At 38.2% G+C, this 24,699-nt stretch overlaps 1 protein-coding gene across 1 annotated transcript in view; it reads left to right on the forward strand.

Moving 5' to 3' along the window:
- CADM2 (cell adhesion molecule 2) overlaps nucleotides 1–24,699 on the forward strand; it is a 302,491-nt gene that overhangs the window by 98,035 nt on the left and 179,757 nt on the right. Inside the window, exons 2-3 of the mRNA XM_088836187.1 lie at nucleotides 2,677–2,829; nucleotides 5,208–5,345. Of these exons, the coding sequence (XP_088692313.1) occupies nucleotides 2,790–2,829; nucleotides 5,208–5,345 (178 nt within the window). The 5' untranslated portion in view covers nucleotides 2,677–2,789. The remainder of the gene's footprint in view (nucleotides 1–2,676; nucleotides 2,830–5,207; nucleotides 5,346–24,699) is intronic.

Here is a 24,699-nt window from a genome sequence, read left to right on the forward strand (position 1 = left end):
AGCTGGTTTTAGAAAAGGCAGAGGAACCAGAGATCAAATTGCCAGCATCCACTGGATCATCAAAAAGGCAAGAGAGTTTCAGAAAAACATCCATTTCTGCTTTATTGACTATACCAAAGCCTTTGACTGTGTGGATCACAAGAAACTGTGGGAAATTCTGAAAGAGATGGGAATACCCGGCCACCTGATCTGCCTCTTGAGAAACCTATATGCAGGTCAGGAAGCAACAGTTAGAACTGATCATAGAACAAGAGACTGGTTCCAAATAGGAAAAGGTGTACGTCAAGGCTGTATATTGTCACCCTACTTATTTAACCTATACGCAGAGTACATTATGAGAAACACTTGGCTAGATGAAACACAAGCTGGAATCCAGATTGCCAGGAGAAATATCAATAACCTCAGATATGCAGATGACACCACCCTTATGGCAGAAAGTGAATAACTAAAGAGCCTCTTGATGAAAGTGAAAGAGGACAGAGAAAAAGTTGGCTTGAAGCTCAACATCCAGAAAACTAAGATCATGGCTTCCGGTCCCATCACTTCATGGCAACTAGATGGGGAAGCAGTGGAAACAGTGTCAGACTTTACTTTTGGGGTCTCCAAAATCACTGCAGATAGTGATTGCAGCCATGAAATTAAAAAACACTACTCCCTGGAAGGAAAGTTATGACCAACCTAGATAGCATATTAAAAAGCAGAGACATTACTTTTCCAACAAATGTCCGTCTAGTCAAGGTTATGGTTTTTTTAGTATGGATGTGAGAGTTGGACTGTAAAGAAAGCTGAGCACAGAAGAATTGATGCTTTTGAACTATGGTATTGGAGAAGACTCTTGAGAGTCCCTTGGACTGCAAGGAAATTCTATCCTAAAGGAGATCAGTCCCGGGTGTTCAATGGAAGGATTAATGTTGAAGCTGAAACTGCAATACTTTGGCCACATGAAGCAAAGAGCTGACTCATTTATAAAGACCCTGATTCTGGGAAAGATTGAAGGCAGGAGGAGAAGGGGAGGACAGAGGATGAGATGATAAGATGGCATCACTGACTCAATGGACATGAGTTTGAGTAAACTCTGGGAGTTGGTGATGGACAGGGAGGCCTGGCGTGCTGCAGTTCATGGGGTCACAAAGAGTAGGACACGACTGAGTCACTGAACTGAACTGGGTCCTAGTATCCCTAACCAGTCCTGTTTCCTCTTCCTACTTTTCAAATTACTCCTTTAGTGACCTCTTGCTTAGTTACAGATTTTTTTGCTGTACTTAGTGGAGAATATAATGATATTTAAACTTTGTAATGATCTTCCCAAAATGATTTAAAAGGAGCATAAATCAGCAAGTTGCTAAGAGATATTCTGTGAAAACAAGTGTTCTGTGTAAGAAAAGGTGATTTAAACCCAAGAATATTTTAAATCCTGGTGGTTCAGACAGTAAGGAGCCTGACTGCAATGTGGGAGACCCGGGTTTGATCCCTGGGTTGGGAAGATCCCCTGGAGAAGAGAATGGCATCCTACTCCAGTATTCTTACCTGGAAAATCCCAGGGATGTAGGAGTCTGGTGGGTTTCAGTCCATGGGTCGCAAAAAGCCAGCCAACAACAACAACAAACAGATACTACAGCAGAAGCAGAAATCAATCAGAGCAACAAAATATAACATCAGGTACCCTCTGGGTGAGCTTCCCTAGTGTCTCAGTGGTAAAGAATCCACCTGCCAATTCAGGAGATATGGGTTTGATCCCTGGGTCCAGAAGGTCCCTTGCAGAAGAAAATGGCAATCCACTCCACTATTCTTGCCTGGGAAATCCTGTGGACAAAGGTGCCTGGCAGGCAGCAGTCCATGGGTTCACAAGGAGTCAGACACAACCTAATGACTAAACAACAATAACAACCCTCTGGGTCCTTTTCAGCTGAAAGTAAGCTCTGAATTAAAAAAAAAATAGTTTGACAGGTTTCTCTATTGTAGAGAAAATTTCAATATGTTTAAGTTCATTGTTGATTTCCTAGAAGGAAATGAGCAGTCACACTTTTCCCAATTCTGTCTGTGCATAGAAGTTAATGATTTTATTTATAGCTTTTCTTGGTTCTGGCAACTCATGAAAGACTTTGGGAAAGAAAGCCATTTTTATCACCATCAATATCTACCTCATCCAAAGCATCATATATACTAGATCCAATCATTTAATTAAAAAGTTATTTCTGAGAACATTAAGGAACACAATACTGCTTTGATTAAAAAATTCTGATTAAAAATTCAATATATGTAAACATTAGTTTAAAATGTTTCAGGAAACAGTATTTAGACATATTCATGGCCAGGAAGTTTTCTCTGATAGCTCAGTTGGTAAAGAATCTGCCTGAATGCAGGAGACCCCAGTTCGATTACTGGGTCAGGAAGATCAGCTTGAGAAGGGATAGTCTACCCACTCCAGTGTTCTTGGGCTTCTCTTGTGTCTCAGCTGGTAAAGAATCCGCCTGCTGTGTGGGGTACCTGGGGTCAAACCCGGGTTGGGAAAATCCCCTGGAGGAGGGAAAGGCCACCCTCTCCAGTATTCTGGCCTGGAGAATTCCATGGACTGTATGGCTCATGTTTGTTATGTTGTGCTAAAAATAAGTGGTCTTACAGTACTGACTTTGTCTATTGTTGTAATTCACATTTTCAATATTTTATTTTTTCCAGCCTTAAGAGACAATAGAATCGAGCTGGTTCGGGCTTCCTGGCATGAACTGAGTATCAGCGTCAGTGATGTCTCTCTGTCTGATGAAGGACAGTACACCTGTTCTTTATTTACAATGCCTGTCAAAACTTCCAAGGCCTATCTCACTGTCCTGGGTAAGTGCAAGGGACTAACACTATGTGATCACAAGCCAGAGAGATGTGTACAGATGTAGCAACATGATTCAGTAACAAATCTACACTTTGAGGATTATCAAAAGGCTTTTTAAAAAAGCACACAGTCATTTCCCCCATTTCGCAAATGGGTACAAAGAAGTGTAAAGGTCTGTATGACTTCCTAAGAGCACACAGCCATTTTCTTTCTTAGCCAGCGACAGATAACAGGTTTTTTTATTTTTCAGCTAAGTTCCTTTGTGTCAAATCAGCTCTTTAGTGTATGAATGGTGATCCTTTTATAAAGCAATAGAATAATGAGCATAATGAAGTCAATGTGTCTATGTGTACTCCTCCATCTTATAATCAGTCACCTGATGGGATCCTCCTAATATCTTTTGACTTCTAAATATGACCCCTTTGTGTATCTAAGTGCATTTAAATGACCCTGACATTTCTATTTGTCTTCTTGCTTTTTAACTTTGTACTTTTCTAGATTGCCAAATGAAATACATTATGTTGCTTGTGTACCTAGTTTGCAACTTCTGTGTTTTTATTCTCTAAGTATTGGGCCATTTTTCTAAAGGTTATGGTGACATCAGAAAGCAATACATTCATAGCGTTTCTAGGGAAATAAAGTTGCAGCTCAGAGCTCTCTGATTCCACAGATGTCAGTGGCCCAATCAGCTGAAATTGCTGCAGTTCTTCGAAACACACCTGTGTACTGAACAAGTTAGAGGAATTTAAAGGTTGATTTTTTTTTTTTCCTCAGCTTGCCTTCCTGTTTTTTTGCTAGATAAAGGCATAACACTGTATTTAAAGTAACTAATGCATGCTTGTTTTTTTTTTTTTTTGGTTGAGAATATTAAAGTTAATCCAGCTAGTGAATTTGTTTTATGCATAGGATATGAAATATGTTTCTTTGCAGGTACCACTGGGGCTATTGTATAAAAATCTTCACAAGTTTGCCACTAAGGACAAAATATACCCACTAAATGGAGTATATCAGGATAGCACATGCCTAAGATTAATGCATTGTTCTGTAGAGAGCTAACTTGAGACCCCAAGAAATAGGCAGTTGCCTACTTTCAGTTTATTAAATGGTGATGTAACATAATTTTTTTAAAGCAGTATGAAGGTGAACAGAAAATAAATAAATAAAGCAAGCCAGCTAATGAAATATGTCGATTTGTCATTTATCTTTATTGTTCTTGCTGTTCTTTTAGTTTACATTTCTTTTATTGGTGACTTCCAACATTCTTACGTTTTATTCTTTTCAAACTGAATTAAATAGTACAATAAAGAAGCTTTCAGCCTGCTTTTATTATTGAACACTTTTAGGAGAAATTTGAATAAATGTCTATCATGACAGCAGAATATTATTGCCTCCAAAATGTGTAATGTTCTATTATTTAAGTCATCCATGCCTATCTCTGCATATTAGCTATCTGTTTATTCACTGAATGATTTGGTCTAGAAAAGGTAATAAGTGGCTAGCATTAACTAGCATTAAAAATAATACATATCATGTTCCACAAAACTATAATTGTATTTCTAATACAAATGACATCAAGAGACATTCTTTCCCTCAGAAGAATCAGAAAAATAAGTATAGTTGCAATTATTGATGAATCCCTTATTCCTGTGTGCATTTTCTAGAAAAATGTACACAGAGGAAAACAATATCTTTTAAGCTCTAAGAATTATGAAATCAGGAATGAAAGGTGCTGTTTTGGTTAAATCACAGTTTGCTAAAGAATGAAGAAATATGGTTTGCAGATTTTTTTTTCTCCTGATGCAAGCAATCTCCCTTCTTAAATACATACAGTGGGAAATCTTAAGATACATTGAATATTTGTTTTAAAGATTTACAAAGAGTATTTTTGATGGTAAATTTTAATTAAAAAAAACTACTTGGAATTAAATGCACTTTAAATGCTTTCTGGATAATATACACACATGCGCATATTTACACAGACACATACATATGTGTTTGTATGTATGTATGTATATATGTTCTTGTTGAGTCACTAAGTCGTGTCCAACTCTTCTATGACCCCATGGACTGTAGCACACCAGGCTCCTCCTTCCTGGGATTCTCCAGGTAACAGTATTGGAGTGGGTTGCCATTTCTTTCTCCAGTATGTGTATATATATATTTTATATATTTATATCTATATTATATATATCTGTATATCTATATTATGTATTTTAAATAACATTTTAATATATAGCAGTTTTTTATTATTATGTTTTATTTTATTTTTCTTGACTGAAGTTATTGTTGAACACCCAGTTAGCTTGTATGCAAAAGTAATAGTCATGAAAACAAATCAACATTGAAGATTAATGTTCATTTCATCCATTTGCCTAAATTTCAGGTGTTCCTGAGAAACCTCAAATCAGTGGATTTTCATCCCCAGTTATGGAGGGAGACTTGATGCAGCTGACTTGTAAAACATCTGGTAGTAAACCTGCAGCTGATATAAGATGGTTCAAAAACGACAAAGAGATTAAAGGTAAGGATGGGGGGAAAGTCTCCTAATCCATATTAATGTGTTGAAACTAGCATGAAGTGTTAGATCCACAGTTTTACATTTCCTTTTTCAAATGTAGTCAGTTTCTGATTAAGTGTAATTTGAACCAGATTTACCTTAAATTGGGTAATTTTACAAGGTATGTTAATACCATTTCTTTGTGTTCCATTTTTCGCTTATGTAAAACAGTTTTAAAATTATATCTAGTTGGAAAGTTGGAGAAATAAGTGAGTTAATATACAAAAGCCACATAGGTTTGTGCTTGACAATAGTAAGGGCTAAGTATCTGTTAGATGTGGCCATTTTATAACTCATCTATAGTATTTAGATTATAGACAGAGAAATTCCATGAATTATTTATTCAACATGTTGGTTCTGAAAATACAAATTTCTGAGACTAAAACTAGCTAAACATTAATAAATTTGTTTTTCAGTAGTTCTCATAGAGGGCAAAAATTGTACTTGTCTCAGTAAAAATTGCATAGAAATGTAAATGTTAACCATAGTTCTGCTCCTTCATACGCTTAAACACACACGCACACACAAACACACACTCTTTTAAGGTGGAATAAGTTTATGGAGGAGATGGCTATTAAGGTTAGTAGTGATCTTTCTTTTTTTACCCCACATGCAGATATCTTGGACCTGATATAATATGTCTGTTAAAACCCAAGTATCAGTTCAGTTCACTCACTCGGTCGTTTCTGACTCTGTGACTCCATGGACGCCAGGCTTCCCTGTCCATCACCAACTGCTGGAGCTTCTTTTTAAACCTAAGTATAAAAATCATCTGGGCTTCCCTGATAGCTCAGTTGGTAAAGAATCCGCCTTCAATGCTGGAGACCTCAGTTGGATTCCTGGGTCGGGAAGATCCACTGGAGATGGGATAGGCTATCCACTCCAGTATTCTTGGGTTTCCCTTGTGGTTCAGTGGTAAAGAATCCACCTGCAACGCAGGAGACCTGGGTTTGATCCCTGGGTTGGGAAGATCCCTGGGGAAGGGAAAGGATACGGTCTCCAGTATTCTGGCTTGAGAATTCCATGAACTGTATAGTCCACAGGGTCGCAAACAGTTGGACATGACTGAGTGACTTTCACTTTCATAAAATCATCTATTATGCTTGTTGAAAATGTTTCCTATTTATATAGCAATATGTGTTATTCTCAAGATAATCTTCTCAGTTCAGTTCAGCCTCAGTCGTGTCGGACTCTGTGACCCCATGGACTACAGCACACCAGGCTTCCCTATCAACCAACTCCCAGAGCTTGCTCAAACTCATGTCCATTGAATCAGTGATGTCATCCAACCAGCTATGCCCTTCTCCTCCTACCTTCAATCTTTCCCACCATCATGGTCTTTTCCAATGAGTCGGTTCTTCACATCAGGTGGCCAAAATATTGGAGCTTCAGCTTCAGCATCAGTCCTTTCAGTGAATATTCAGGACTGATTTCCTTCAGGATTGACTGGTTTGATCCCCTTACAGTCCGAGGGACTCTCAAAAGTCCTCTCCAAGACCACAGTTCCTTCTAGGAGATAGGTTTATGCAAACCATTCTGATTATTTTAACTTGCAATTCATGTATCTTACTTGGACAGGGAGGTCTAACAGATAGAATTGTCTGTATTATTGGGTTGGCCAAAAAGCTTTTTCAGGTTTTTCTATAATTCATGCCTCTTTCTATTTTAGTTACTCTTTCTCTCTGTATATATATTTTCCCCAAACAAGGAACTATCTGAAATAGTTTAATAAATTAAATCTGTAATTTATCCATAATCACTCTCTTTGCTTTAAAACTTTTAGTAAATACATTTTATTGGACTAAATTTAGAAAAATACAAGCACCCAATTCACAAGTTAGATACATCACTTTGCTAAATTAAACTTGCTCTTATAGTCTGCCAGGGCTCAGTACCATTCATTCTAATTCTACCCTTAGGGTTTATTTGTTTAGGTATGTATGTTAAATGTCTGGTCTTGATTAGAGCTTTTCTAAATGAACCCTCTACACTTCCAGAGTTATCTTAGTATGCCAAGGCTCTAATCCAGCCACTTTTTCCTGCATAACCGTTTCTTATTGAAAGCCCTAACCTGGAGGATAAGTTTAAAATCCGATTTCTTTGGCCTATAAGAAAGCTCCAGGCAGTGAATTCTTACAAATCAGATATTTTTCTATGTGAAAGACTCAGTTTATGCTAGAATGTTCTTCTTAAATACTCTCCTTCAGTTAAATTCTCACCTACATGCATCTTTTTCTGAATTCTGACATTAAATTAGTTAGTGAATTAGTCAGCTTCTCCTAATTTCTTACCATTTTATTTGTGTTTTAGATAAATATATCCTCAGGGAAATCAGAGACTAACATACTAATCATTAATATTGACTGATTGTTTTTAACATTGTAGCCTTATGAGAAATACATGGTATTTTCATAAAAATATTTTTATAAAATGTCTTGATTTTTGACAAATTTGGCATCTGCTCTGAATACTGGATTTGCTCATAGACTAAGTAGAGAGAGGACTTCTGTTCATATATAAAAGCATGAAATTTTGATCTTATAAGCACTATAGTCCAAAATCATCTGAATCAAGACTAGAATGAAAATCAAGACAAAAGAGTATACAGAATCAGCATATGGCTCTATGCTTGGTTCAGAAGTAGTGAAGCTTTTTCCTATTCTCACCAGTATATGGCCATTAATAGAGCATTTGTTGTTCTTATACTTGCATTTGTTTATATAACTTTTTATTTGTTTATGACTATTCTTTTGCATACTTAAATAGTTTGTCTACATGATGATACAGTGAACTTCCTAAGTCTTCTAAGCTGTTTTAATAGGAGTATATGCAAATTATGCTGTATGCAGTACTCAATACAGAATGCACACTCATTACTATTACTTGCTCTCTACCTCAGAAATGAAAATATACTCTAAAATCCCTCAGCAGACATGTCTCCCTAAAAGGAGTGTTCCATCCTTATCTTGCACTCTTGTTTTTTCAGAAATCAGAATTTGAGTTCCTATTACCATATAGCAGTTTTTACTACAATGTCATTTGAGACATTTTATAAAGACACTCTCTAGTGTAAAGAATCGGAATAGAGAGGCTAATCAAACCTAGCTAAATTCAACTTAATAAGAAATTGTTAAAATATCTCCCAATTAGAATCATGGCACATGAGTGAATATCCAACTAAAGAAAACAAGAACTTTGACCTGGAGATGTTTAAGATGGCTTTGGTATGATAAAACCAGATATGAGGAATATTTTCCTATAAACAAGAATGTATAACATCATGTACAATAAATCCCAAAGTAGTTGTATTGTTGGGGGAAATGATTATTTTCCATATGTTTTAACTAAGCATTGACCAGTTCAACGTATTGACACTGTTAAATTTCAAACTCTATTTAATAGAGTTATGAGCATTAAAAGTGACTTCTGATTTCAGAAGGAGTAATTTTTCTATATATTGTTTTGCCATTATTCTCTATCATATGAATTCAATCACCAAGTTTCTAGAGGAAAGTTGTTTCACACTCTTAGCTGATCACATTTTCTTGGCCAGGGTATTTCCATATTAGATTATAGAGCTGTGGTCCTCAAACTTCAGCAGGTACCATCATCACCTTCAGGGCCTGTTAAATCTCAGGTTACAGGGTTCTGACCCCAGTTTTATTGATTGAGTAGGTCTGGGTTGGCACCCAAGAATGTATCTGTTAAGCGATGTGTTGAATTTGTGAGTGGTGATGATGCTCCTGTTTTGGGGCCACATTGCTGTAAAGAACATAATGTTGAGAAGTATCAGTAATATATAGAAGTCTTGCCTCTGTCTTTGAACTTTAGTTTCTCAGCCAGTAAATGAGGATTATAAAACTTGCCTCAAAGTGCTATTGTAGGGATTTTATACAAAACAACTTGTATGGCAAAACTTGTTTTAAAAACCAGAGACATCACTTTGCCAACAAAGCTCTGTGTAGTCAAAGCTGTGATTTTTCCAGTAGCCATGTATGGATTTGAGAATTGGACCATAAAGGAGTCGGAGTGCCAAAGAACTGATGTTTTCAAACAATGCTGCTGGAGAAGACTCTTGAGAGAAGGGACTCTCCCTCTCCAAGGGAGGACAGCAAGGAGATCAAACCAGTCAATACTAAAGGAAATTAACTCTGAATATTCATTGGAAGGACTAATGTTGAAGCTGAAACTCTAATACTTTGGCCACCTGATGCAAAGAGCCAACTCTTTGGAAAAGACCCTGAAGCTGGGAAAGACTGAGGGCAGGAGGACAAGGGGGCAACAGAGGATGAGATGGTTGGATGGCATCACCAACTCAATGGGCATGAGTCTGAGAAAACTCTGGGAGATAGTGAAGGCACAGGCAGACCTGGCATGCTTCAGTCCAGGGGGTCACAGAAAATTGGACATGACTTAGCGGCTGCAGAACAATGATATGTATAAAGTATTTTCATAGTATAAGGAATCAATGCATATAGTTTAGATATTATTGTTATTATTGCTATCATTATTATTACTACCTTGAGCAAACTGTGATTGATGAGCTGTACAATCCCTGAATTAGTCCTAGAAATATAACCAAAACAGAATTACTCCTTTAAGGTATTCATTTTGGGGGGATGGACACATAAACATAAAATCTAACAAGTATAGTAATAGAATTATGCACTGTCTAGTTTTTGTACAAAACAAGATGCAGAAACAAGCCCTAGTTTGTGGTATAGGTAAAGACAAGTGTTCATTGATGCATACTGGTATTCAGTAAATGTCTGTTAAATAAATAAGTGGGTCTTAAGGGATGAATGGAATTCACCGTATTGTTTGTGGGAAAAGTAGGTGGTAGAGCATTCTAAAGAAAGGAACTGTGTCTTTATGGAGAGTGAAAAGAATTTCATTGTTTGAAGGAACTGAAACTTTCTATGTGATACAGACATGAGAGATAAATGGGACGATAGGGAACAGTTAAATCCTGGATATTTTATTCCAGATTAAGGAGTTTGAAGTTTATTCTGTAGGCAGTGATGAGACATTTTCTGCCATATGCTTTGAACAGTGGAGTGAACAAGCATACATTTCTTCTAACTGTTTCTCCTCCCCATAAGTCTGACTCAGAAATCCTTTGGTGCCTCTGGGCAACTCTGTATGCAAAACTGCAAGGAGCTTCACTGTAGCATTTAATCTTCTGTGCAGTTTTGAAATCTGAATATTTGCCATTTAGTACAGGGAAAAAAAAATGTGTATTGCTTTCCTAAATCTGTCAGCATCGTGAGAACTTATATAAACTTTCCCATTCCATGTATAAGTTTCAGTTCAGTTCAGTCGCTCAGTCGTGTCTGACTCACCGAGATCCCATGAATCACAGCACGCCAGGCCTCCCTGTCCATCACCAACTCCCGGAGTTCACTCAAGCTCATGTCCACAGAGTCGGTGACGCCATCCAGTTGCCCATCTCATTCTCTGTCATCCCCTTCTCCTCCTGCCCCCTATCTCTCCCAGCATCAGAGTCTTTTCAGTGAGTAACTCGTCGCATGAGGTGGCCAAAGTATTGCAGTTTCAGCTTTAGCATCAGTCCTTCCAATGAACACCCAGGATTGATCTCCTTTAGAATGGACTGGTTGGATCTCCTTGCAGTCCAAGGGACTCTCAAGAGTCTTCTCCAACACCACAGTTCAAAAGCATCAATTCTTCGGCGATCAGCTTTCTTCACAGTCCAACTCTCACATCCATATATGACCATGGGAAAAACCATAGCCTTGACTAAACGGACCTTTGTTGGCAAAGTAATATCTCTGCTTTTTAATATACTATCTAGCTTGGTCATAACTTTCCTTCCAAGGAGTAAGTGTCTTTTAATTTCATGGCTGCAATCAGCATCTGCAGTGATTTTGGAGCCCCCAAAAATAAAGTCTGACACTGTTTCCACTATTTTTCCATCTATTTCCCATGAAGTGATGGGATCAGATGCCATGATCTTTGTTTTCTGAATGTTGAGCTTCAAGCCAACCTTTTCACTCTCCTCTTTCACTTTCATCAAGAGGCTTTTGAGTTCCTCTTCACTTTCTGCCATAAGGGTAGTGTTATCTGCATATCTGAGGTTATTGATATTTCTCCCAGCAATCTTGATTCCAGCTTGTGCTTCTTCCAGCCCAGCGTTCCTCATGATGTACTCTGCATATAAGTTAAATAAGCAAGGTGACAATATACAGCCTTGACGTACTCCTTTTCCCATTTGGAACCAGTCTGTTGTTCCATGTCCAGTTCTAACTGTTACTTCCTGACCTGCATACAGGTTTCTCAAGAGGCAGGTCAGGTGGTCTGGGATTCCCATCTCTTTCAGAATGTTCCACAATTTATTGTGATCCACACAGTCAAAGGCTTTGGCATAGTCAATGAAGCAGAAATAGATGTTTTTCTGGAACTCTCTTGCTTTCTCCATGATCCAGCGGATGTTGGCAATCTGATCTCTGGTTCCTCTGCCTTTTCTAAAACCTGCTTGAACATCTGGGAGTTCACGATTCACATATTGCTGAAGCCTGGCTTGGAGAATTTTGAGCATGACTTTACTAGCATGTGAGACGAGTGCAATTGTGCGGTAGTTTGAGCATTCTTTGGCATCGCCTTTCTTTGGGATTGGAATGAAGACTGACCTTTTCCAGTCTTGTGGCCACTGCTGAGTTTTCCAAATTTGCTGGCATATTGAGTTCAGCACTTTCACAGCATCATCTTTCAAGATTTGAAATAGCTCAATTGGAATTCCATCACCTCCACTAGCTTTGTTCGTAGTGATGCTTTCTAAGGCCCACTTGACTTCACATTCCAAGATGTCTGGCTCTAGGTCAGTGATCACGTTATCGTGACTATCTTGGTCGTGAAGATCTTTTTTGTACAGTTCTTCTGTGTATTCTTGCCACCTCTTCTTAATATCTTCTGCTTCTGTTAGGTCCATACCATTTCTGTCCTTTATCGAGCCCATCTTTGCATGAAATGTTCCCTTGGAATCTCTAATTTTCTTGAAGAGGTCTCTTATTTTTCCTATTCTGTTGTTTTCCTCTATTTCTTTGCATTGATCACTGAGGAAGGCTTTCTTATCTCTCCTTGCTATTCTTTGGAAATCTGCATTCAGATGCTTATATCTTTCCTTTTCTCCTTTGCTTTTCACTTCTCTTCTTTTCACAGCTATTTGTAAGGCCTCCTCAGACAGCCATTTTGCTTTTTTGTATTTCTTTTCCATGGGGATGGTCTTGGTCCCTGTCTTTTGTACAATGTCATGAACCTCCGTCCAGAGTTCATCAGGCACTCTATCTATCAGATCTAGTCCCTTTAATCTATTTCTCACTTCCACTGTATAATCATAAGGGATTTGATTTAGATCATATCTGAATGGTCTAGTGGTTTTCCCTACTTTCTTCAATTTAAGTCTGAATTTGGCAATAAGGAGATCATGATCTCAGCCACAGTCAGCTCCTGGTCTTGTTTTTGCTAACTGTATACAGCTTCTCCATCTTTGGCTGCAAAGAATATAATCAATCTGATTTCGGTGTTGACCATCTTGTGATGTCCATGTGTAGAGTCTTCTCTTGTGTTGTTGGAAGAGGGTGTTTGCTATTAACAGTGCGTTCTCTTGGCAAAACTCTATTAGCCTTTGCCCTGCTTCATTCCATGCTCCAAGGCCAAATTTGCCTGTTACTCCAGGTGTTTCTTGACTTCCTACTTTTGCATTCCAGTCCCCTATGATGAAAAGGACATCTTTTTTGGGTGTTAGTTCTAAAAGGTCTTGTAAGTCTTCATAGAACCATTTAGCTTTGGCTTCTTCAGCATTACTGGTTGGGGCATAGACTTGGATTACTGTAATATTGAATGGTTTGCCTTGGAAACGAACAGAAATCATTCTGTCTTTTTTAAGATTGCATCCAAGTACTGCATTTCGGACTCTTTTGTTGACCATGATGGCTACTCCATTTCTTCTAAGGGCTTCCTGCCCACAGTAGTAGATATAATGGTCATCTGAGTTAAATTCACCCATTCCAGTCCATTTTAGTTCACACTTGTCATCTCCTGTTTGACCACTTCCAATTTGCTTGATTCATGGACCTAATTCCAGGTTCCTATGCAATATTGCTCTTTACAGCATCGGACCTTGCTTCTATCACCAGTCATATCCACAACTGGGTATTTGTTTCGCTTTGGCTCCATCCCTTCATTCTTTCTGGAGTTATTTCTCCACTGATCTCCAGTAGCATACTGGGCACCTACCGACCTGGGGAATTCCTCATTCAGTATCCTATCATTTTGCCTTTTGATACTGTTCATGGGGTTCTCAAGGCAAGTATATTGAAGTGGTTTGCCATTCCCTTCTCCAGTGGACCACATTCTGTCATACCTCTCCACCATGACCCGTCTGTCTTGGGTGGCCCCACACAGCAAGGCTTAGTTTCATTGAGTTAGACAGGGCTGTGGTCCATGTGATCAGATCAACTGGTTTTCTGTGATTATGATTTCAGGGTGTCTGCCCTCTGATGCCCCTCGTACTACCTACCATCTTATTTGGGTTTCTCTTACCCTGGTCGTGGAATATCTCTTCACAGCTGCTCCAGCAAAGCGCAGCCTCTGTACCTTACTTTGGACGAGGGGTATCTCCTCAAGGGAGCCCCTCCTGATCTTGAACATGGAGTAGCTCCTCTCGGCCCTCCTGTGCCCGCGCAGCCACCGCCTCTTGGACGTGGGACAGCTCCTCTCGGCCACCGACCTGACCTTGAGCGTGGGGTAGCTCCTCTCGGCCATGCTTCTGCGCGTGGTCGGTTGCACCAAGGCGGCGTCTATCGCGTCTGCGCTGCCGAGGCCGGCGTCTCTCGCGTCTGTGCCTAGAAGACCTCAAATAGTTATGTGTGAACTGATGTAGGGGCCATGTAACAAAGAACTGTGGGTGACCTCTTGGAGCTGAAAGTTGTTCCTGAATGACAGATAGTAAGAAAATGGGGACCATGGACATACAGCATCTAGGAAGTAGATTTGCCAACAATCAGTTAAGTTTGTAGAGGATTTGAAACTTAAATGGGAATCACAGCCTCAGCCAAAACCATGATTTCAACCTGGTGACACTGAGAAGAGGATCACATTAAGTTCTATCTGGACTCATCATCCATAGATATTGTGAGATAATAATATTGTTTTACGCTACTAAACTTGTCATAATTTATTGTGCATCAGTAACAGGAAGCTGATATCTAGAAAAGCAGAATAATTTCTCATAGTCGTATATTTGACAAAGACTGACCAATCTAGATAGTATATTAAAAAGCAGAGACATTACTTTGCCAACAAAAGTCCGTCTAGTCAAGGCTATGGTTTTTCCCGTGGTCATATATGGATGTGAGAGTTGGACTGTGAAGAAAGCTCATCGCCAAAGATTTGATTCTTTTGAACTGTGGTGCTAGAGAAGACTCTTGAGAGTCCCTTGGACTGCAAGGAGATCCAACCAGTCCATTCTAAAGGATATCGATCCTGGGTGTTCATTGGAAGGACTGATGCTAAAGCTGAAACTGCAATACTTTGGCCACCTCATGCGATGAGTTGACTCACTGGAAAAGACTCTGATGCTGGGAAGGATTTGGGGTGGAAGGAGAAGGGGACGACAGAGAATGAGATGGCTGGATGGCATCACCGACTCGATGGACATGAGGTTGAGTGAACTCTGGTAGTTGATGATGGACAGGGAGGCCTGAGGGTTGCAAAGAGTCGGTCATGACTGAGCGACTGAACTGAACTGAAGTGAGCTTGAATATTCTGATTCTAGACCTAGTACTTGAGTTTGGGAAGAAAATGGAAGGCTAGAAGAATACTTAAGGGACATTTCAAGTATGAATTAATATGGTCAGTCGTGTCCAACCCTTAGCGACCCCACGGACTGAAGCCTACCAGGCTCCTCCATCCATGGGGTTTTCTCCAATACTCTTGCCTAGAAAACCCCATGGATGGAGGAGCCTGGTAGGCTGCAGTCTGTGGGGTTGCTAAGGGTCGGACACGACTGAGCGACTTCACTTTTCACTTTCACACATTGGAGAAGGAAATGGCAACCCACTCCAGTGTTCTTGCCTGGAGAATCCCAGGGACAGCGGAGCCTGGTCGGCTGCCGTCTATGGGGTCACACAGAGTCGGACATGACTGAAGTGACTTAGCAGCAGCAGCAGAATAATGGATGAAATGGAATTTTTTTAATGGATGGATTTAAGAGAGAAGACAAATTTCAGGTGAACTTGGTGAATGAATCTGGGAGATGGAGCAAGGATCTGAGACAACAAAATTTGGGTGCCTGAGTGACTTTGTTAGTGAACATGTGGAAATAAGGCATTAAGAGAAATTACTTCAGAAATAAATGATAATATGTTTCTAATTTGAGGTTGAAATAGCTATATAAAATCTAAAACTTAAGCTTAGTAGGCTTTTGGAATTAGGTGATTTATTATTAAGAAGGGAATTTTTACAATACAAAGGTCTACCATCTCCTAATAAAGGACATTTTTAGTTTTAACCTTTATAAATAATCACCCTTTGTCTATGCAGCACATTCCCAACAAAAGCGCACTCAGGTCATTCTGACCCTGAGAATTGTGCTACGCTGTAACCTGTATATCCATCAAAGTTTAACTTTGTGGGGAGTCACTGAAGCTTGTCAGTACCTAATAGCATTGCCTGCATTCTGCAAGTGTTATTTTACTTATTAAACAACATTTCTTTCAAATGTTGGACCATCAAGTTTAAGCTGATTTCAGCTGTGTTTCCCTGTATGAACAGGAATTTTGATGTACACTTTAAATGTTAATCAAAAATAATACCACAGTTCATTTTCAAGTTGGCTACATATAGTGTAATTGTACTATAAGCTACTAAGTAAATAATTTTGCACCATTTGGAAACATGAGAGTGAATTTCTAAAAGCTGTGTTTCTCAAAAGGTAGCCTCAAAACAGCTTAGAATTAGAATCACCTGAGGTACAGTTAGAAAAATGCAGTTTCTTGGTCTCAATGAAGACCTTTAAAATCAGAATTCCTGTTGTCAAGCCCAGAAGTGCTAATATTTATGAGGGACCTCTGGTTCAGCTGGTAAAGAATCTGCCTGGAATGTGGGAGACCTGGGTGCAATCCCTGGGTTGGGAAGATCCCCTGGAGAAGAGAAAGGCTATCCACTCCAGTATTCTGGCCTTACATGCACTATCCATGGGGTTGCAAAGAGTTGGGCATGACTGAGTGACTTTCACTTCACTTCACTTCACTTCACTTCTATTGATCCTTAGGCTCACTATAGCTTAAGATTAGAAGGCATAAGATTAGAAACTAGCTAGCCAGTATTAATCGATAAAGAAAGAAAGACAGGAGACCTAATCCATAAGTTTAGAAAATGATATTCTGTGTTCTTTATGGATCTATTCTTAGAAGGAGATTCTCTAAAACTAAATTTAAAAAATGTTCTTTAGTGCTTCAACATTCCTGAGAAAAACTGTGAAAGTTCCATTAGCCAATATCTTGGCAGCATTCTTTGGCTGGATGATTTTTAAAATTTGTGTTTCTTGCTTTGAACTCTGTGGACTCTACTTTGAGAAATTGTAGGCTATATATTTAATTTAAATACTTTCTCTGGTATTGTAAAACTAGTTTTGGCTAATGCTTCATTTAATGTCAGTTGCACAAATGAGTGAAATATTAACATATTACAGAGAGATTGTGAATTCCCTGGAGCTAAACACAAAAGAAAATAAAAGGGAGATAACTGTGAGTTTAAAGCTTCTGTATCATGTAGGATACAGATTAATCAAAAGTGTTGCCAATTAAACTTACAGTGTACACCATTCTTTTCAGTTGCTCAGTTGTGTCCAGCTCTTTGAGACCCATGAACTGCAGCATGCCAGGCCAGGTCCCTGTCCATCACCAACTCCAACTCCTGGAGCTTGCTCAAATTCATGTCCATCAAGTCTGTGATGCCATTCAACCATCTCATCCTCTGTTGTCCCCTGCTCCTCCTGCCTTCCATCTTCCCTAGCATCAGGGTCTTTCCCAGTAAGTCAGCTCTTTGCATCAGGTGGCCAAAGTACTGGAACTTCAGCTTCAGCATCAGTCCTTCCAGTGACTATTCAAGGTTGATTTCCTTTAGGATTGATTGGTTTGATCTCCCTGCCATCCACAGGACTCTCAAGAGTCTTCTCCAATGCCACAATTCAAAAACATCAATTTGTTTCTCAGCTTTCTTTTTAGTCCAACTCGCACATCCATATATGACTGCTGGAAAAACCGTAGCTTTGACTAGATGGACCTTTGTTAGCACAGTAATATGTTTGCTTTTTAATATGCTGTCTAGGTTTGTCATAGCTTTTCTTCCAAGGAGCAAGCATCTTTTAATTTCATGGCTGCAGTCACAATCTGCAGTGATTTTAGAGCCCAAGAAAATAAAGTCTGTCACTGTTTCCATAGATCAATGAATTTTTGAGTTTTTTGTTTGTTTGTTTAAATTTACCACTTTGAAAGTGCCCTTAACACTTAATCTGGATCATTCTGGACCCCATATTAAATCAGAAAAAGAAATAGCATTGGTAATACCTGTAAGTGAGGCATGTGTGTGTACATACAACTTGGGGTTTTCTAAATGGTGTTGAATATATTAGCTCAAGATTCTCTCAAGATACAATGAGAAACATAAGACATCTTTATGGAAAGAGATAAAACAGTTGTTTCATCTGATTGTGAATACCTAATGAAAGCAAATGATAACCAACAATCTTTGAGAAACATTTTCTTTTTAAAGTTTCTTATTTTTTAAAAGCAACTATTGAGATATAATAGACAAAAAGCAATCTACCCATATTTTAAGTGTACATTTTAGTATATTTTCACCATGATCAAGATAGTGAACATATTCCTCATCTACAAAAGTTTGTTCAAACACATTAATAATTCCTTCCTGCTGATCATCTTTGTTCACCGCCACCCCCGACCCCCACCCAGTCTCACTTCCAGGAAACCACTATTCTACTTTATGCCATTATAGATTACATTCTCTAGAATTTTATATAAATCAAGTCATATAGTATAACTCTTATTTGATTTATTTCTCTCAGGATAAATATTCTGAGATTCATCCATATTGCATATAAAAAAAGCTTTTGTGTGTTACTGATAGGTATTCTATTATAAGTGTCTGCACTACAATTTGTTTATCCATTTATCCAGTACAGACATTTAGGTTGTTTACAGTTTGGGGCCATTGCAATAAAGCTGCTATGAACATTTAGATATAAGTATTTGTATATAGCTCTACTTTTACTTCTCTTGGGTAAAAGTCTAGGAGTAGAATGGCTGAGTCATATAGTAGACACATGTTTAATTTTTAAAGGTATTTCCAAAGTATTTTTCAAAGTGGTTGTATGACTTCATGAAATCCAAATTCTAAGTTGTAGTATTATTTTTTTTACTTTTATGAATCATGCTTTGGTATTATATATAAGATGTTTCTGCCTAATCCAAGAATTATTTCCATAAATTTTATATATTTAGGTTTTGTATGTAATTTGAGAGATTTTACATTTTCAATGCCCTTGTCTTTTACTTCTCTCAGCTATATTATTTCTAGGTTAGAATTAAGAGATTTACTGATCTCCTTATAGATAGTATTTTCCTGCTGCTTTGAATGCAGACTTTTTACTGGATTAGGGACATTAAAATGTTCACCTTTCTGGTGCTGAATATTCTTCTAATTCTATAAGAATTCTTAAGTTATGTTCTGGTTAAGTAACTTAGAAAGAGTTTAATGCTTTCAGAAGTGAATGTGTTAATTGCTCAGTCAGATCCAGCTCTTTGTAACCCCATGGACTATAGCCCGCTAGGCTCCTCTGTCCATGGAATTCTCCAAGCAAGAATACTAGAGTGGGTACCCATTCCCTTCTCCAAGGGATCTTCCTGACCCAGGAAGATTGAACCCAGGCCTCCTGCATTGCACGTGGATTCATTATTGTCTGAACCACCAGGGAAACCCTTTCAGAGGATCCTTTAAATTTCTTAGGAGGGACAGAGCAGTGTTTATGGTAATAATTACTTAAATCCCATTGTTGTTTTTCAATTGATAAGTTGTGTCTAACTCTTTGTGACCCCATGCACTGCAGCACACCAAGATACCCTGTCCTTCACTATTTCCCGGAGTTTGTGCAAACTCACATCCATTAAGTTGATCATGCCTTCCAACCATTTCATCCTCTGTCACCCCTTTCTCCTCATACCTTCAGTCTTTCCCAGCATCAGAGTCTTTTCCAATGAGTTGGCTTTTCACATCAGGTGGCCAAAGTATTGGAGCTTCAGCATCAGTTCTTCCAAAATCTTCTGAGTGCTCCAGGTTCGAATTATGAGTTTTTGGTTGTTTTTTCTTTTTTTTTTTTATCATGTTAGTTAAAACAGGCACCATTTCTCTGTTCTATGAGAGCACCATGTACTACTTCCTCTAATTTTTTCTGATAGTTCTTGTCCTAGCTTCAAATGCTTTCCTCACACAGATACACTGATCAAAAATTACTTTGCCAAATACTGTGAGGGACACTGCAGAAGTCTGGAGTCATCTCTTCATGTGACTCTTTCCTTTTTGATATGCTGTCCTGTAAACTCTTAAAGGCTTTCCAAAGAATGACAACCCACTCTGTTGGTCTTGCCTGGAAAATCCCATGGACAGAGGAGCTTGGTAAGCTACAGCCCATGGGGTCACAAAAAGTCAGACATGACTGAGTGAGTTAGCACACAACCCTGTAAACTTTAGCCCTCTGGGCTTCTTAGACACCCAGCTCTATCAGCATAACTCAGGGAGGCTGCCAGGTTATACATGGTTTTCCCTCCACACTTCATTGCCTAGAAAATCTCTCAAGGCATTAAGCAGAGGCAAATTTTAAGGTTCATTTCATTTGTTTTCCGTCTTTCTGGGGTAACAGTCCATTATTATGATGTTCAATATCTTGGAAACTTGTTTTTTCCAGGTAAGAGGTAGATCCAGCCTTGTTACTCTGCTAGGCTGAAAGCAAGTTATTTTACCTATATTTTTTAAATGTAGAGATATAATACTTTTATTTAAACGGTGTTTTAATTTTGTTTGATTGCTTATTTGTTTTAAGATTATACAGTATAATAAATTTAAGAAGATGAGCATGATTAAGTGTAAAATGTATTCATACTCACTTTGGCAAAATATCTTAGATTAATAATTCTGCTAATTTTAATGTCAGAAGTTATTTTAAGTAAAATAGCAACAGAAATTCAATGCTGGTGTATGTTGTTCTGGGAATGGAAAGAGAAGTTCCAGCGTGTATATAATGATATCTTTGACTGGATTTCAATTATTGTTAAGAAGGAGAATTATATCAGTAACAAAAAATGTTTTATTGCTTATTAATGCTTTTAGTCACTATTTTTAACTTGTGTTAAAGAAAATGCAACTCTCACTCATCCATGAATTATCAGCCAACAAGCAATGCTGAGATACTATAATAACATAAATATTCAGATCTACTAGCTTTTTAGCTTACATCTGCTAATGGAGAGACTTAATCACTGTTCACAATCTCCTCAGGTTCTTCTCAAAAGATAGTTTATGATTTCTTCATGTGCTAAGAAAGATGCCTCTCCCATTCTAAAGCTTTAGATTTTTCATGAAAGTGCAGTTTCTTATGATTTCTGAGCCATATAAGGAGAGATGGTCTCATTACCATAAGCTTTAGCAAATGATCTCCTTGGGACCCAGGGAGACACTTTATGAAATTTATGAATCAAATCTTTCTAGAAATGATTATTTAATTATTTGATCAGACAGCATACAAAAGCACAGACATCATTTTTCTGGCAAAGGCCAATATAGTCAAAGCTATGATTTTTCCAATAGTCATGCATAGATGTGATAGTTGGATCATAGAAAAGGTTGAGCACTGAAGAATCAATGCTTTCAAACTGTGGTGCTGGAGAAGCTCTTGAGGGTCCCTTGGACAGCAAGGAAATCAAACCAGTCAGTCCTAAAGAAAATCAACCCTGTATATTCATTGATGCTGAAGTTGAAGTTCCAATACTTTGGCCACCTGATGCAAAGAGCTATCTCATTGGAAAAGATTTTGATGCTGGGAAAGATTGAGGGCAGGGGGACAAGGGGGCAACAGTGGATGAGATGGTTGGATGGCATCATTGACTCAATGGACATCAGTCTGAGCAAATTCCAGGGGATATGAAGGACAGGAAAGCCTGGCATGCTTCAGTCCATGGGTTCACAAAGACTTGGACACAACTGAGTGACCAAACAACAACAACAAAGGATAATGGACATCCTCGAGTGTGAGTCAAATGGGCCTTAGGAAGCATTAATACCAACAACGCTAGTGAAGGGGACAGAATTCCAGCTGAGCTATTTAAAATTCTAAAAGATGATACAATTAAAGTGCTGCACTCAATATGTCAGCAAATTTGGAAAACTCAAAAGTGGCCACAAGACTGGAAAAGGTCAATTTTCATTTCTATCCCAAAGAATTCTCAAACTACCATACAGTTGTGCTAATTTCACATGCTAGTAAGATAATGTTCAAAATCCTTCAAAGCTAGGTTTCAACAGTACATGAACTAAGAATTTCCAGATGTATAAGATAGATTTAGATGAGGCAGAGAAACCAGATATCTAATTGCCAACATTCAATGGATCATGGAGAAAGCAAGGAAGTTCCAGAAAAATATCTACTTCCACTTCATTGATTAGGCTAATGCCTTTGACTGTGTGGATCACAATCAACTGGAAAATTCTCAAAGAGATAGTAATACCAGACCACCTTATCTGTCTCCTGAGAAACCTGTATGCAGGTCAAGAAACAACAGAACTGCACACTGAACAACTGAAAGAACAGCAAGGTTGTACATTGCCATCCTGCTTATTTAATTTATGTGCAGAGTTCATTATGTGAAATGCCAGTCTGGGTGAATCACAAGTAAAAATCAAGATTGCTGAGAGAAACACCAACAAACTGAGATATACAGATAATATCACTCTAATGGAAGAAAGTGAAGAGGAATTAAAGAGCCACTTGATGAGGGTGAAAGAGGAGAATGAAAAGCTGGCTTGAAACTCAACATACAAAAAACTAAGATTATGGCATGCAGTCATATCTCTTCATGGCAAATAGAAGGGGGAAAACTGGAAGCAGTGAAAGATTTTATTTTCTTGAGCTCCAAAATCACTGCAGTTGGTAACTGCAGCCATGAAATTAAAAGACCCTTGCTCCTTGAAAGGAAAACTATGACAAATCGCAACAGCGTATTAAAAAGCAGAGACATTACTTTGCTGACAAAGGCTCATTTAGTCAAAGGTATGATTTTTCTAGTAGTCATTTATGGATGTGAGAGTTGGACCAAAAAGAACGCTGAGGGCCAAAGAATTGATGCTTTTGAATTGTGGTGCTAGAAAAGACTCTTGAGAGACTGTTGGACAGCAAGGAGATCAAACCAGGCAATCCTAAAGGAAGTCAACCCTGGATATTCATTGGAAGGACTAATGCTGAAGCTGAAGCTCCAATACTTTGGCCACCTGATGTGAGAAGCCAATACATTGGAAAAGACTGATGCTGGGACAGATTGAAGTCAAAAGGAGAAGGGGGGAGGGACAGAGAATGAGATGGTTGGATAACATCACTGACTCAATGGACATGAATTGAGCAAACTCTGGGAGATAGTGGAGGACAGAGGAGCCTAGCATCCTGCTGTCCATATGGTTGAAAAGAGTCAGACACAACTTAGTGACTGAACAATAACAAGAAAATAAAGGAAGAGTAAATGAAAAATAGTACTTTATTTATGAATACATGAATTGTATTGAACCTTATGAATGTTCCAGTGTGTAGTTAGAATTTAAAAATAGCATGTTTCTCAGAAAACAAAAGAACCTGTGAAAAATAATCAATGGTAGTAGAGAGTAGAGAGAAACTTGTATTCAGAAGGGTGATGTCACATTACAGATGGTTTACTGATGCAAATGACTCATTTTCATAATAGGTTGATAACGAGCATGTTTATTTTTCTTACATTTTCTGAATGTTACAAGATTTCATAAACTGAATTTTTGATAGCTAGAAAATTACTTAAGTGTTTCAAAGGAGTCACATTTGCCTGCTACTTATAGAATATTCTTCAATGGAGAGATTTTTAAAATTTTTCTAACAGAGTTTACTTTAGTGCATAGGCTTTTAAAATTTTTTCTGCCATCTTTTATCATCTTTTGGGCTTGCATTAAAACACATGTTTTAATAGAAAATAAAAGAAATCTTTCAATCTTCAATAGAAGGAAGGACATTATAATCTATACAATTATAGTGCCTACCTTAAGGCATCAGGCTTAGAATTGGGTAATCATTTTTATACCATTTTTCAGTCAGATGGTATTATATTTTTGAGTCAGCCTAAGGTTATAGTGCAAAAAATATAAAATCTTTTCTTAGAAGAGGTTACAAGTGATAGTTGACTTTTCATGTCTAAACTTTTGTTTAATGGCACTGAGATTCACTCAACCTACTCCCAAGTGAAAGAGGTTATTATAAGGTTTTTCTGGCCACTGTCAAGTGAAAGGAACACAAGGGAAGCTATTTATTACCATAAAGGTTATTCCCTGGATATATAAATAATTCACTGATTGACTGGCTTCATAGTGACTTAGTTTCTTTCGTCGATAAGAGCACCCTGCTCTCTGCTTCTTCCTCTATTTTGCTCACATTTTCTGTACATCATTAATCATATTCTCTCATTAGATCAGCTAAAACATGACTTCCCTGAAATTAGTTGTGGTGTATATATATATGCCTGTGTTTGTATACGTGTGTGCTCAAGTATGTGTTTTTACTTCAATTTCTTTGAACTCTTCAGGGTTTTAAATCACATTGAGATATATGAGAGAGATTCTGAAACAGGCTAGTTAACTACATTGGTTCTGTTTGGGAGTAAAGTTTCATACTTTCTGGAGGAAAGTGAAAGCGGAGAGTGAAAAGGTTGGCTTGAGCCTCAACATTCAGAAAACAAAGATCATGGCATCTGGTCCCATCACTTCATGAGAAATAGATGGAAAAACAGTGGAAACATTGTCAGACTTTATTTTTTTGGGCTCCAAAATCACTGCAGATGCTGATTGCAGCCATGAAATTAAAAGACACTTACTCCTTGGAAGGAAAGTTATGACCAACCTAGATAGTATATTAAAAATCAGAGACATTACTTTGCCAACAAAGGTCCGTCTAGTCAAGGCAATGGTTTTTCCAGTGGTCATGTATGGATGTGAGAGT

Source organism: Moschus berezovskii, chromosome 1 (assembly GCF_049115385.1).
Source record: "Moschus berezovskii isolate FMDL1 chromosome 1, NW_MosBer_1.0, whole genome shotgun sequence".
In the NCBI taxonomy this organism is placed as follows: Eukaryota; Metazoa; Chordata; class Mammalia; order Artiodactyla; family Moschidae; genus Moschus; species Moschus berezovskii.